This window comes from Bombyx mandarina, chromosome 09 (assembly GCF_030267445.1).
Source record: "Bombyx mandarina strain Sakado chromosome 09, ASM3026744v2".
Lineage (NCBI taxonomy): Eukaryota > Metazoa > Arthropoda > Insecta > Lepidoptera > Bombycidae > Bombyx > Bombyx mandarina.
In genome coordinates, this window is record NC_143216.1 from 16,394,577 (window position 1) to 16,410,031 (window position 15,455).

At 40.6% G+C, this 15,455-nt stretch overlaps 1 protein-coding gene across 1 annotated transcript; it reads left to right on the plus strand.

Annotated features, from left to right (window-relative positions):
- The first annotated feature begins 7,324 nt into the window (after window positions 1-7,324).
- LOC114252282 (uncharacterized) lies at window positions 7,325-10,783 on the plus strand. Its single transcript, XM_089729996.1, has one exon. It carries the CDS (start codon window positions 7,325-7,327, stop codon window positions 10,781-10,783), a length of 3,459 nt encoding a protein of 1,152 aa, XP_089586122.1.
- The last annotated feature ends 4,672 nt before the right edge of the window (window positions 10,784-15,455 follow it).

A 15,455-nucleotide genomic window follows, 5' to 3' on the forward strand; every position in this document is an offset into this window, starting at 1 on the left:
AAATATTTTTTAATTCAACAAAATCATCGGTCAGGGTTTTGTAAATCCATTGTCAATTTTTTTTCCTACCTAAGATGAGAGCCTTGAGAGGCTATATCAGCGTAACCTTAACTAGTAGTTGAGCTCATGGGGCTCAAACCTGACGACGTTGCCAACACGAACCCTAGCAAGAGCCGTGCTTCGCAGAATCTACCACCGGATCGGAAACGCGACCCACCGAAAAGATTCGGCGAGAAACTCAGAGGGCTGTCTGTGTCTGAGGGTTAATTTACTCGTCGAGCCCTTCGTCGCAAGCGACGGGTTCGACGAAAACGATGACCGATATAGTCAAATAAAACTGCTCAACAATACATACCACTTTCGAAATATTAAAAGTTTGACACTTCTGTTCAACCCAGATTGTGACTGCAGCTAAGCTAGCATTTACACGCCACTTCTATACGTTACGGAGTATAGATTAATTTGAGTACGCGCCACTTTTTTAATTGAGCTCTGAAGTTTGCGTGACGCTTATTGTCTTACTCATTTCTAAATTTAATTACATGAAGGCAATCTAGACGCGCTTATATTCGACACGCATTATCGTGAATGTCATTGGATGATGACCAGAAGTCAAGAATATCACTTGGAACAGAATTGTGAGCCTGAAAAATTTTCGGTGATTTTCAGGACCATATTTTTTGTGCCCAATTTGCATTACGTCTTACCCTCATAAACAAATACCATTACTTAGCTAATAGTTATTATTACTATCTTATCGAACCGTGGTATTAACACTAATAATACCAACACTTACTGGTACCTATTTCTACCATAGCGGGTAGATAACGATATACGACAGGTAGGTATTACTCAAAATAAACAAAACAAAACAAAACAATAATGTATTGGTAAGAATAAGTCTTGAAGTAAAACTTGCAAAAGCAACAAGATGATACGTGCATTTATCAATGAAAAAGTTCAAAATGGGTCATTTGACCCGTTATGATATGTTTAGTGTTAAAATAAGTCACACGACTACCGGTGGTACAGTGCACGGTCAGCTCAAGTAATAGCTGCTATAATCCAGACCTATTTCTACTACAATAAAAATAAAAATATTAAAACTTAAAAGCTTTTTTTCTTTATTTTTTACTGCTTAGTAGGGTGGACGAGCTCACAGCCCACCTCGTGTTAAGTGGTTACTGGAGCCCATAGACATCTACAACGTAAATGCGCCACCCACCTTGAGATATAAGTTCTAAGGTCTCCAGTATAGTTACATCGGCTGCCCCACCCTTCAAACCGAAACGCATTACTGCTTCATGGCAGAAATAGGCAGGGTGGTGGTACCCACCCGCGCGGACTCACAAGAGGTCCTACCACCAGTAAAGAACTTAATCGCCTAATCCCTCTCCTGAAAATAAAAATAATATTACCATACATTCATCACACTTCCTCTAAATATTAAAAACTGGAATTGAAGAAAACCCAATAATTTAATCTGTTCACACTAATGCGTCACAGTAGCGTGCCCTGAGGCGATCAATTACTGTAAATCAACTATGAATCAACTTTCATCCCCCTCCGACGTCAATACTGTGCAGTTGGATGAGCATCGCAAAGCAATGGTCCACAGGGACGGACTCGAGCAGAACTTAAAAAAAGAACTGGTGGATTTCTTGACTTATTAAAAAAAGCCTTCTTTTTTTTATAAGTCAAGAAATCCACCAGTTCCTATCTATGCTATCAACTATATTCGGAGATATAGCCTGTCATATGCATACAAACTACCATACCAATAAACCGATAAAAAATTGGGATTTTTTTTTAGGTTCAATTTCTCATTTTTTATTTAATAATTGACTTAATTAAAGCATAAAATATATAAATTATCATTTTTTATTTTTTTACTATCTTCGTAGGCCAATGCATGCAGCCCATCTGATGATGAGTAGCTATAGAAGCTCATGAACATCAGCACTGCCAAGATGAGCCACTGACTATTTAAGATTAAGACAATTTTCAAACGTCTTTAGAAGCACATGATATAGCGCAGCGTAGGTAACAATGTAACAAACTATACAAAACACCGAAAGAACTATAATTCTTCCGTAGTAAGCCCGTGAATTAAAACTACAACACATAACTATATTTCCAATTACACAATTTCGGTAATAAGTAAAAAGATCATTATTAAAATACCACAAGTTATAGATTTGAGCAATAAATTTTTGAATAACAGTCACAGCAACATATAAAATAGGTGTTATAATTGGCGATCTTTTTCATAATTCTTTTTTTTTATTGCTTAGATTCCCTTGTATTTACAACAGAATAGAAATAGAAAAAAAAAACAGAGAAAAAGAAAAGTGTACTAACCCCTGAATCCGTCCCTACCAGTAACCTCTAGACTGCAATAGTTCAAACATATTTTATTTGTGACGTTTTTCATTTTCACTGTCGCTGTGATATTACTTGAATTGTATTTTTTTTAACTGTGTATTCTTCTTCTTCTTTGTCGTTTAATCTCTCTAAGCGGTTTTTTGCAAAAACGTTTGCTACTGAACAGCCTCTGCCAGGCTTTTGACGGTAAAATTAGAATTAAAATTACAAGTGGAATGCATTAAATGATTTTTGAAGTGAAACTTCTTTAGAATCGTTGTGATTTCAAGCTCGATGAAACGAAAAAATAAGTCCATAGAGACACAAACACATAAATGTATAAGATTCAGCCGGCGAGAGAATGAGATAGGACACATTAGACGTTCTCGGTCTCCTCTTTGTGCGACTCTTCGTAACATCCCCACTATCGTCTACTAAACATTGTCCATATATTCTGTGTAGTGGGATAGTTAGTATATCTATATCTTATTTATAAGTTTCACTTCTACCGTGTGTGACTTGCACACACACACACCCACACACACACTTTATTTATTAATTTTTGTAACTATTCCGGGCAATACTATAAAATTTCGTTCAAAATCAAGATCGCAAGATTCTAGTCTTGTCGGTACCTCTGGTATTGCTGTCGTCTATAAGCGACTGAAACTGCCTATCTTCACGGGGGCCATGTGCTCGTCTACACACGTTGTCAATAAAATAATATCTTGACATGAAAAATTAGTAAAAGCATCATCATAAAATGAAATCACAAAACTTTTTTTAATAAAAAAATAGCTGAAACAAGATAATATCTACCTTTTTTTATTTATTGCCTAGATGTGTGGACGAGCTCACAGCCCACCTGGTGTTAAGTGGTTACTGGAGCCCATAGACATCTACAGCGTAAATGCGCCACACACCACTTACATACCGTATTGTAATATTACATACGTTTAACACGGACTGGAAAGGGTAAGCAGTTATTATAAATAATTTAGTAAATTCAACGCCCACGCACAGGGGAACGAAAGTGATTACGAGAATATTCATCTCAGTGATAATTAGATTTCGAAATGTCAATTTTGTAGGGCTTAATTCAAATAACGCAGGAAGGTTGATTAATTTGAATCGGGATTTATACTAGCAGTATCATAGTTACATTTGCACGTTCCGTTTGAAACATATACAAATTCTTACACAAATTTTCCAAGAACCAAAAGAACAGTTTGAAAATAACTATTCGTAAACTTGCCTTTTAAATTTTAAATTAAAAAACCTCGCCTTAATTACGTTCAATAGACTAAGCCATTGTCCTTCTATAGAATGTTAACAAGTAAATAAAATCTAAAATAACTTAAAAAGTTTTCATCTCATATGAAGCTGAACTTAAACAGAAGCTATTCAGTAAAAGTGTCGGAATGATTCACAAATTGATCGACAATGCGTCCCCCGGAGGTCAGTACTCCGGTACGAGGGTAGGATGCAATATGTCTCGCAAGGGTGCGCCCACGTGTCGAAGGGTCATAATCCCACGAAAAAATACACTGTCGTGTGTCCAACTTAATTGAAAAAACTTAGATTGAAAAGATGCCACATATAAGCACTTATGGCGGAGTATAGTTAGGGGTGTTGCAAAAGCAATGCAAGCACCGAACACCCTAACACTCCATTGTTTGATTGACGAATTCAATTCTCATAATGCAAAATTTAAAAAAAGATGTGTGGTGTCGTGGAACACCGGACAGGAGCGAAGTTCCTTATTATAAAAATATTAATTTTAAGTTCTATTCGAGGTATAAAGAAAATAAAACTGGAGGTTTCGCAACAATCCACGGCCATTCGGTAACGTGCGAACTTATTGTGGTACATTTCATTCACGGTTGTTTGCATAAGAGTTAGTGTATTGCGCAAACGAACGCTCTGAGATCGTGGTCAATGAATGATAAAAAATATGTTATTTTTTGTACCTTATTACAAAGCTAAGTCGTACACTGTGTCCATTACTAATAAAAAATCTTACGTTACGGACGTTTTTTCCCGGTTGTGTACCCCTGCGCATCGTCCCATAAGGAACTTCGTTCCAAAAGTTCATTGTAGTCTTCAATTATTACGATTTGAGTATCAATATGAGCACACTAAAAATCAAAATATCTTCTTCTTCACCGTTCCCTCACAGCTGAGGATCGCGACCACGTGTGACGTTCCTCCACATTGTTCGATCATGGGTGGCACGGACCGCATGGTATAGACTACCACGAACCGCTTTCTTTACCAGATCTGATCATCTGGCTGGTGTTCTATCCACGGCGCGCTTGCCCTCCATGCATATCTATACTAATATCATAAAGCTGAAGAGTTTGTTTGTTTGAACGCGCTAACTCAAGAACTACTGGTACGATTTGAAAAATTCTTACAGTGTTCGATAACCCATTTATTGAGGAAGGCTATAGGCTATGTAACATCACAGTAAGACCAATACAAGTGGAGCACCAATAAAGAATGTTTCAAAATAGGGGTTTAAATAGCTCCTTAACATTCTATAATTCAAAAATATTTTCATATTCTACGTAAATGAAGTGGGATGTAAAATTTAGCGTTATGCCAAAGTAACTATTTCACGCGGACGGAGTCGCGGGAAAAAGCTAGTATATAAATAAAAATATACTATGTATTTAATCATGCTTACACAAACGCGAAACTAACAGCCGATTTCCCAATAGCACTTGGTTCACAGATTTGCGTACATAATTGCCGTAATTAATATACGTCGAACATTCCAGAATAATTAGTTCCGATAGTTGCATTGTACTGTACTAACCGATACCCAAACAGCATTAAGCAAATCAGAATCGATCCACTACAATATAACGTCCATTTCAGATTTACGTGGATTGGATCCTAACATTGTTACCAAATCTCGATCAATAAGGCCTCAAAGCTGCCTATGAATGTGTGATTTGATTTTATCATAATTAAAACACAAAATAAACTGTTTTTACTCACCTAACGCTCTCACTAATTTATTGATAAATCTCTCCCCTTGGTGTCTGCATATTTGTTTCAGATATAGATATACCTAGTCAGGTCATAAATTCTGTCACATGTTTAATGTAAAATAATTGAAACAAGTTTATTCATTATGTAACCATTAATATACCAAAATGGACTTAATAAAACATAGATTCTTATGACACTAAAGTTTATTCAAAATGACCTCCGTGTTTTGAATACAGGCCTTCAATCTGCGCGGCCAGTCGTCTATCGCAGCACGAACGAGGTCCATGTCAATATCGGCGGCTGCCTTAATCAAGGATGTCTTGAGTGACTCCAAATTGGGATGAGGCTTTGAGCACGCCTTTTCCTCCAAGTGTTGCCATATCTTGTAATCTAACGGATTCAAATCTGGACTGGAGAAGGGCCAGTCTTCGTGCCGGATGAAGTTGATTTCACGCGCCGCCAGCCAGTCTTGTGTGCTCTTCGCTCTATGAGCTGGCGCCGAATCTTGTTGGAATACCCAGTGCCTGTTATTGAACATGGTATGAGAAACAGGTTCCACAAGGTTCGTCAGGACTGTATTTTGATACACAACTGCATTCGTTTTTACACCTTTCTCACAAAAATTTACCTCTGTTAAGCCCCAATAAGAAACTCCCAACCATACCATGAGCGAGGATGGAAAATGACCTCGTTGGACACGCGGAATACGGTTGCTCGCTTCTTCACTACTGTGTGCGTACACCTTATCATTTTGTTTGTTGTAGCTCTCTTCTACGGTAAAAATTTTTTCATCCGAAAAAAGAATTTCCCGATATTTTTTTCCCGCGTACCGCTTCAACAAACCGCGGCATCTCTTCAGTCTCAGGTCCATTAGACGAGCATTCAAACGATGTCCTGTTTTTCTTCGATATGCTCGAAGCCCTAAGTCTTCATTTAACACCCTTTTTACCGTGGTTCTGCTTAACCCCATCTGAAGGGCCAACAGTTTCTGCTTACGTAGCTTTTATCACTGCTGGAGTCCTAACAGACCGAGGGCGACCACTTCTTGACCTGTCATCTACACTAGAGTCTTCATTGTATCGTTTGATGGTACGATAAACGAATCTTTTGGTTATATTAAAATTTTTCAGTATGTTAATAATTTGAATTGGCGCGTAACCGCAACGATGCAACGCAATAACTGCAACACGGTCTTCTTTAAGCGTCCACTCCATATTTAAAAATGAGTAAAATTCTAAAAGTATATGTGCAGGACGAAATAGGGTTTTTTATAGTTTAAGAAACAAATAGATTTAATTTAACCGTTAATAAGTGATTACGTAATAAATGTATAATCTTAAGTTATTTTATAGTCAATATGTTAGTGTATCAGATCAGATAATGTAAATAGACCAATAGGAACGATTTGTGGAGCGCTTTCACTACGGTAACATACAGATCAAGGGACCCCCGAAAGTGGCGCGTCGATAGCGCGTCGCGAGATGGGGTACTGAAATAAATATAAAAGGATGGCCATTTATAGGCAAAAACAGTTCTCAGTGGATCTTCGACAGAAACAGTTCTCAGCAGATAATCAAGACAGAAACAGTTCTCAGAAGCTCTCGGACAAAGAAACATCAGCAAGACAGAAACAGTTACCAGCAGTTCTCCAATAGTACAGTTATCAGAAAACCACCAGTGAATCAGCTACCAGTGAACCAGACAGTTACCTGTGAAACCTCGCTACAGAAGCCGAAACCCATCGAAAGAAACAGCCGTCTTCTACCAGCGCACAAACAGACAGCAGAAAATATTATCACACGACTCGGAAACAGCCATACAGACCGGGTCGTGTACATTTCATGGTCCTTCGAGCCGGATAGAGGACACATTTCATGGTCCATTCGAGCCGGATAGAGGACACATTTCATTATTCTCTCGAGCCGGGTAGAGGATACGTTTTGAAAAGGAAACTGGAACAATGCCGATAACGCGGTCAACAGGAAGAGGACGGATCGAAACAAAACAGTCGCCGCCCTCAGAAACCACAGCTACAACACAGAGCATGTGGACAGAAACAACCGCGAATACCGTCATGAGTCTGGTAGCCCCCACAACAGAATCATCGTGCGCAACAGCCAACACGGAAGCCACGACGAAACTCGCAGAGAAACCTGGGAACTCAAAAACAGAGGCCGTCAAACAGTATATAGTCAAACAGAATGACGTGCCAACAAAACAGCGCGCCGGTACAGTCAAAACTGACCGGTCGCGAAACAGAAAAGAACAGAAGATAGCCAAAGCTAGAGAAGAGCTCGCCCGCCTACAGGTGGAGTTAGCAGCCGCCCGATTGGCCACGCTCGAAGCTGGATCTGATGACGAAAACAGCGAATCAGAATACAGTAAGTCAGAACTCGACGAAAGAGTGGGCACGTGGTTGGAAACCCAACCCACAAAAACGGAAAATCACGACCGACATAAGGAAACACCGGCGGGAGCCTGCGACAAACAAGACTTCTCAGATCTAACCGCAGCAATAACACTCGCCGTCAAAGCCGCCCGCGAACCAAGATACACAGAATTGCCATTATTTAATGGAAATCACCAAGACTGGCTATCCTTTCGTGCAGCCTATCACGAGACGATGAATTCATTTACAAAAACAGAAAATATAAACAGACTCAGAAGGAACCTGAAAGGAAGGGCAAAGGAAGCCGTTGACGGATTACTTATAACAAATGCTGATCCGTCCGACGTCATAAGAAGTCTAGAAGCGCGATTCGGAAGACCGGAAACGATAGCCATAATGGAGTTAAACACGCTACGAGCTCTGCCAAGACTAACAGAAACACCAAGAGACATTTGTATATTCTCCAGTAAGGTGACCAACGCCGTAGCTACGCTTCGTGCATTAAATTGCACACATTACTTATATAATCCGGAAACTACCAAAACAATGTTAGAAAAACTCACACCAACACTACGTTACCGATACTACGACTTCACCGCGGTACAACCGAAGGAGGATCCGGATCTAATTAAATTTGAAAAATTCATGAAAAGAGAAGCCGAACTGTGCAGCCCTTATGCACAGCCCGAACAGGCGGGGCACTACTCGCAGCCCGCACAACACAACAGACGCACACAGAACGTGCACTTAGTCAGTGAGAAGCCATCACGAGCTAAATGTCCGGTATGTAGCAACACTGAACACACCACAACAGACTGCTACATATTCAAGAAGGCAGACTCAAACACAAGATGGGACATCGCTAAGAATAAACACCTGTGCTTCCGATGTCTACAGTATAAGAATAAAACCCACAACTGTAAACCGAAGACGTGTGGCATCAATGATTGCAAATATACTCACAACAAGATGTTACACTTCGACAGAAAAATTGAAATAACAGAAAACAGTAACAAGGAAATAACAGAAAACATTAATTCCGCTTGGACCGGAAAACAGAAACAGTCCTATTTGAAAATAATACCAGTCCAAGTACAAGGACCGATAGGTACGGTTGATACATACGCGCTGCTCGACGATGGATCAACGGTGACACTCATAGACGAAATCATCTGCAAGAAGACTGGAATAACAGGACCAATCGATCCGTTACACATACAGGCGATTAACAACATAAAATCAACGGAAACAAGGTCAAGAAGAGTCAACCTCACGCTCAGAGGCCTCAACAGTCGAAAAGAAATAATACAAGCGAGAACAGTTAACGACCTACAAGTAACAGCACAAAAAATACCAAAGGAACAGATAGACGAGTACTCGCACCTACGAGACATCAGTGACATCATCACGTACGAGAACGCGAAACCTGGAATCCTGATTGGCCAAGACAACTGGCATATGCTACTAGCTTCGAAAGTTAGACGAGGCAACAGGAATCAGCCAATAGCGTCACTGACACCTCTAGGCTGGGTATTGCATGGAGGTCGCACTCGTACCCTAGGCCACCACATAAACTACATAAATCATGCTAGCGAAACCCAGGAAGATGATAAAATAGAAAATCTGGTAAAACAGTATTTCGCTATGGATGCGCTATGCATCACACCAAGAAAACCAAAAACAGACCCAGAGGAACAGGCGCTTCGCATCCTCAACAGCAATACAGTCCACACAACAGATGGAAGATACGAAACTGCTCTGCTCTGGAAAACAGATAATGTCAGTCTACCAGACAACTACAATAACTCGTTAAAGCGACTGATAAATATAGAAAACAAACTCGATCGTAATCCGGAACTGAAACAGAAATACACAGAACAGATGGAAGCACTCGTCGCGAAATGCTACGCCGAGCCCGCTCCAAAAACAAAAACCGAGAACAAAACGTGGTATCTACCTCACTTCGCCGTCGTGAACCCCCTGAAGCCGGAAAAACTCCGAGTCGTCCACGACGCCGCCGCCAGAACAAGAGGGGTAGCTTTAAATGATATGCTGCTTAAGGGACCGGACCTACTCCAATCACTTTCAGGAGTGATAATGCGATTCAGACAGCATAATATAGCAGTAACAGCAGACATCAAGGAGATGTTCATGCAAGTGAAATTGAGACATGAAGACAGAGACGCGCTCCGTTATCTCTGGCGCAAAGATCAGCGTGATGACAAGCCCCCAGAAGAAAACAGAATGACCTCGTTGATCTTCGGGGCGTCAAGTTCTCCTTCCACAGCAATATATGTAAAGAACTTGACCGCCCAGAAACAAGAAGCCACGCACCCGGAGGTGGCAGTCGCAATACAGAACAGACACTACGTAGATGACTACTTGGATAACTTCAAAACTTTAAAAGATGCAGTGCACATAACAACAGACTTTCGTCGAAAACACGAAAGAAAGCCGACCTCGAAGACCTTCTGGACCGACAGTGAGATAGTGTTAAGATGGACAAGAACGGGATCACGCTCGTACAAACCATACGTCGCCCAACGCCTCACAGCTATAGAACACAGTTCAACAATAAACGGGAGGCGATGGTTACCCACGAAGCACAACGTAGCCGACGACGTGACCCGAGACGTCCCAATGTCGTACCAAAATGAACATAGATGGTTCAGAGGGACAGAATTCCTACGCCAACGAGAGGACTCCTGGCCGACGGAATCGGCGTCAGAAACAACAAAACCAATGGATAAAGTAAATATAGCAGCTGCAGCACCGGCGAGAGCCTTATGGCCGAGGCACGCCATGAAAAGTGGAAGTGCCAGTCACGAAATACACACATGCGAGGGAAAAGTGATAGCGACATATCCAGGTCCCGACAACGTGGGGCGCACCGTAGACATCAGAACCAAGGGTGGAGTTCTACGGAGACCAGTACGAAAGCTACTGATCCTGCCCATCGAAGAAGACCATCCTGCACCGAGAAGAATGCGACTGACTCGCACGGCGGGAGTAATGTGCAGGACGAAATAGGGTTTTTTATAGTTTAAGAAACAAATAGATTTAATTTAACCGTTAATAAGTGATTACGTAATAAATGTATAATCTTAAGTTATTTTATAGTCAATATGTTAGTGTATCAGATCAGATAATGTAAATAGACCAATAGGAACGATTTGTGGAGCGCTTTCACTACGGTAACATACAGATCAAGGGACCCCCGAAAGTGGCGCGTCGATAGCGCGTCGCGAGATGGGGTACTGAAATAAATATAAAAGGATGGCCATTTATAGGCAAAAACAGTTCTCAGTGGATCTTCGACAGAAACAGTTCTCAGCAGATAATCAAGACAGAAACAGTTCTCAGAAGCTCTCGGACAAAGAAACATCAGCAAGACAGAAACAGTTACCAGCAGTTCTCCAATAGTACAGTTATCAGAAAACCACCAGTGAATCAGCTACCAGTGAACCAGACAGTTACCTGTGAAACCTCGCTACAGAAGCCGAAACCCATCGAAAGAAACAGCCGTCTTCTACCAGCGCACAAACAGACAGCAGAAAATATTATTACACGACTCGGAAACAGCCATACAGACCGGGTCGTGTACAGTATACATTTTTATATTCATGAACAATTCGAAATTCGAATTCAATAAACTTTTTTGTGGCCAGCATTCTAAAAGAAAAGTTTTACTGTGTGACAATATTTATGACCTGACTAGTTATACCCTAGCGTCTCTACTTATTAACATGTTTTTCAATTGACAAAGGAAACTAAAAAACCCAATTTGGTAAATTAACCCACAGACACAGCCCACTGAGCTTTACCATACCATACCAGATCTTCTCAGTGGGTCGTTTTTCCGATCCGGCGGTAGATTCTGCGAAGCACTGCCCTTGCTAGGGTTAGTGTTAGCAGCGTCATCAGGTTCGAGCCGCGTGAGTTCACCTACTTGTTAGGTTACGCTGACATAGCCTCTCAAGGACATCAGCTTAGGTAGGATAAAATAAAAAATTGCCTTTATCGAGTATGGCCTGTATTTAGTACAGCTATTTTTCTTTTCCAAAAGAATCCACGCTGCGTCTACAATTTCTTGTGGGTTTTCTTTGTCCCGAATACGTTACTGGTGGTAGGACCTCCTTACTGTTGGTAGGACCTCTTTACTGGTGGTAGGGCCTCTTTTACTGGTGGTAGGACCTCTTGTGAGTCCGCACGGGTAGGCACCACCTCCTTGCTTAATTCTGCCATGAAGCAGTAATGCATTTCGGTTGGAAGGGTAGGGTAGCCGTTTTAACTATACTGAGGCCTTAGAATCTCAAGATGGGTGGCGCATTTACGTTGTAGATGTCTATGGGCTCCAGTAACCATTTAACACCAGGTGGGCTGTGATCTCGTCCACCCATCTAAGCAAAAAAAAAAGAATGTAAGAAAGCTGTCTCCAAAATATTGGTAGTAGCACTAGTAGTACTTGTTGTATACGAATAGATAATGAGTACGTGTGAAAACACTCCGCCACTCTCGGTTTTGATTCATCATCATCAGCCTGTATCCCTCCACTGCTGGATGTAGGCCTCTCCCATAGTCCGCCACAATTAACGAATCTCCAACTTCCGCATCCAATCTCTCCCAGCATATCGCCACAAGTCATCGGCCCAACGGGCAGAGGGACGCCCAACGCTGCGCTTACCAGTTTTGATTACGGGATCATAAATTTGAATTTACCGATTAAGCGATAGATGGGAGCTGGATTGTGCCTCTTGCTTCACTCCTATTCATGAGAGATGGTCACCTCTCATCAACAGATCGATCGTATGCTCTCGTCAAACTGCAGCACCAATTAAAGAATAGTCGTCCAATTATTTCATTTAAATAAAACCATTTAAGCTTTTTTATTTAGATGTTTCGACGTCCATTGATGTTTTAATAAATTTTGCTCTCAGACTCAAAAATATAAATTCTGAATGAACGTATGTATAAGCTATTCAGGGAACATGTTAATAAAAATACACAACTCTATTGATATAATATAAACCCAACATGAATATTCACATTGCTATAATTATATTAATAATTAATGTACTTACACCAATTCAACCCAATTTAAATTCTAAATAAACAAATAAATATTAAGGAAATTAAAAAAATCCATAAAAGTATGTATACGCAAAATAAACAGAAATATTTCATTCTCTGATGCAAATAGCAAATAAAAAAGATGTGTGGTGTCGTAAGACACCGGATAAGAACGAAGTTCCTTAATATAAAATTATTAATTTTAAGTTCTATTCGAGGTATAAAGAAAATAATTATTCGGGTATACATTTTTTATTATGATATTTTTATTGATAAAAAGAAAAATAATTGCAAGTGTCAACCACGCCGCAGTGCAATGGAGCAGCCTCGCCCTAGGGGACCGGCAGCATGATCACGGTATCACCTACGCCAAGTAAGTATGATTTAGCAATAGAAATACGAGAACATCTATCAACTGTGTAACATGTCGCCACCACGATTCAGGAATTATTGAATTTACGTGCAGCGACATCTGTTGATAACAAACTAACTAGAAAAAATCTTACGTTACGGAGGTTTTTTGCCGGTTAGGGTACCCCTCCGCATCGTTCCATAAGGAACTTCGTTCCAAAAAGGAATTTATTAAAAATAAGGTAATTTAATAAATTTTTCCTCTAGTGCTGTATAGAGATTACAGTCAAGTTTTCGTCTGCAATTAACACCGTGTCTTTTAACTAACAAGAGTACGGCCTACATAATAAGTGTCTGAGCCACATCCAGACGCGCAACTTCCATCCGTAGTTCAACAGTTCTACGACAGACGGGGGCCAATCGAATTATGTCCCCATTATTATTTGGGGATGGTTTGCAACGCCATAACAGGGGTGACATGTGTAGCCGAATCTGCGAATGGTTTACACATTGATTTGTAGATTGGTTGCATTTTGCTGTATTCATTTTTTAAACTGCAACCCGATCCCATGGATTACAAAAAAATCAATGCGTACAATAATTAAATACTAATCCATCTTGAGATATGAATCGAGTTTGAAATCCACGGTACCTGACATCAAATTAAGCGTTAAAAGATAAATCTGGCCTTGATCTGTGCCGCCGCCTTATTGTTGCCGCCGCTGACTACTCCCCCAATCCTCCTCACGCAGGAGCCAGTCACCGTCAACGCTCTAGACACGTCCTTACGGATCCATCAGATCCCATAACTGTTGCATTAGACGCCTTCAGCTCTAACATTAGGAGCAGGCTTAAGGAATCTGATAATCATACTCGTCGAACTCGGCAAAGAGTTCGACGTGCAACGTAACCCATGCGTTAGCCCACTGAGTTTCTCGCCCGATCTTCTCAGTGGGTCGCGATTCCGATCCGGTGGTAAATTCAGCGATCACTGCTTTGGCCGGGCCAGATTTACAAAGTCCTTCAAGGCTGAACCCCGCGACCTCATCAACCAAGCCGTGTGTTTTTGGAGTAAGCCCTTAGGCTGTCAACGATTAGGTAGAGGAAAAAAATCCCTTTATAAAAACACTGTCTTTAAGAAAACTTCTCGACAATTTGTAAGTTTCGTGCAGCTAATTCTGGAGCAATCTTATGATCTGGATACATATCTTCCTGGAGTTTTGACTATTCATGATTTTTATGTGTGAAATATGATGTGTGTATGAATTTATCTCGCCAGCTCAAGTCTGCGTCCCACTTATTGAGAAACAACTAGGGCGCTCTCAATTATATTAGTCAATTGAGTGGCACATAGCGAGCGCGCTCTGTGCGAGTAATGAAGAAGTAGCGCCCGTATCGCGTGCCACCGTCTAAACACCAACCTCGATACCGTCAATAAAAACAAATATATCACTAAACAACCTGCGATTCCCCCCTGTCCGCCCCACTCGAAACCCATACGTATCGCCACAACACCCTAAATAGGTTATATAATTACATATCACGCTTCATTGTCGTGATAAATACTTTCTCACAGTTATCATTTACCAAATCTACGCCACTGTCCATTTTAGATAATGGTGCGAGAAGGACGACGTCAGCGAAAAAGTACCTCGAGTGAAAGAGGTGGATATAAAATAACGTATATTATTATACTGTCCACAAGCCAAGCGGATATTGATTATCTGCCACAGTTGAGAGCCACCGAACACCCCCGCCGCCCCTACACAACTTCTGGGCGTCCATAAAACTTATGTTCTGAACGTTGCGAGGGAATTTCCCACCTTAGAAGACGTGCAAATGCCACATTTTCCATCTCAATAACACGGGGACTTAAGGCGTTTTGTGAATGGATAAAATATTCAATATTTGATCTCTGTCTAACAGACTGAGCGCCATCTGAGTGCAATAGTCCCGTCTCCTTCGTGCACATTCCATAATCATTTTCAGTGCATTCCCTTGCCATGATTTTCCCGCGACACTTATCAGAAGTACGTTACAATTTTACATAGACTCTATTGAAATATCATTATAGTATTTTTTTTATGAACTTAACTAAGTGATAACTAAGATCACAAGTAAACAAGTAAGAAACAAATTGAAGTTCTTACCTCAAGTAATATTGTAAGTGCCGAAATATAATTTGACACAATAGTTTAATTGTTATTTATAATAGTAACCTTATTAATTGATATGAATGCTTCTTAATTGAGTGTTATGAAAAAAAAAAAACAAAAAGGCC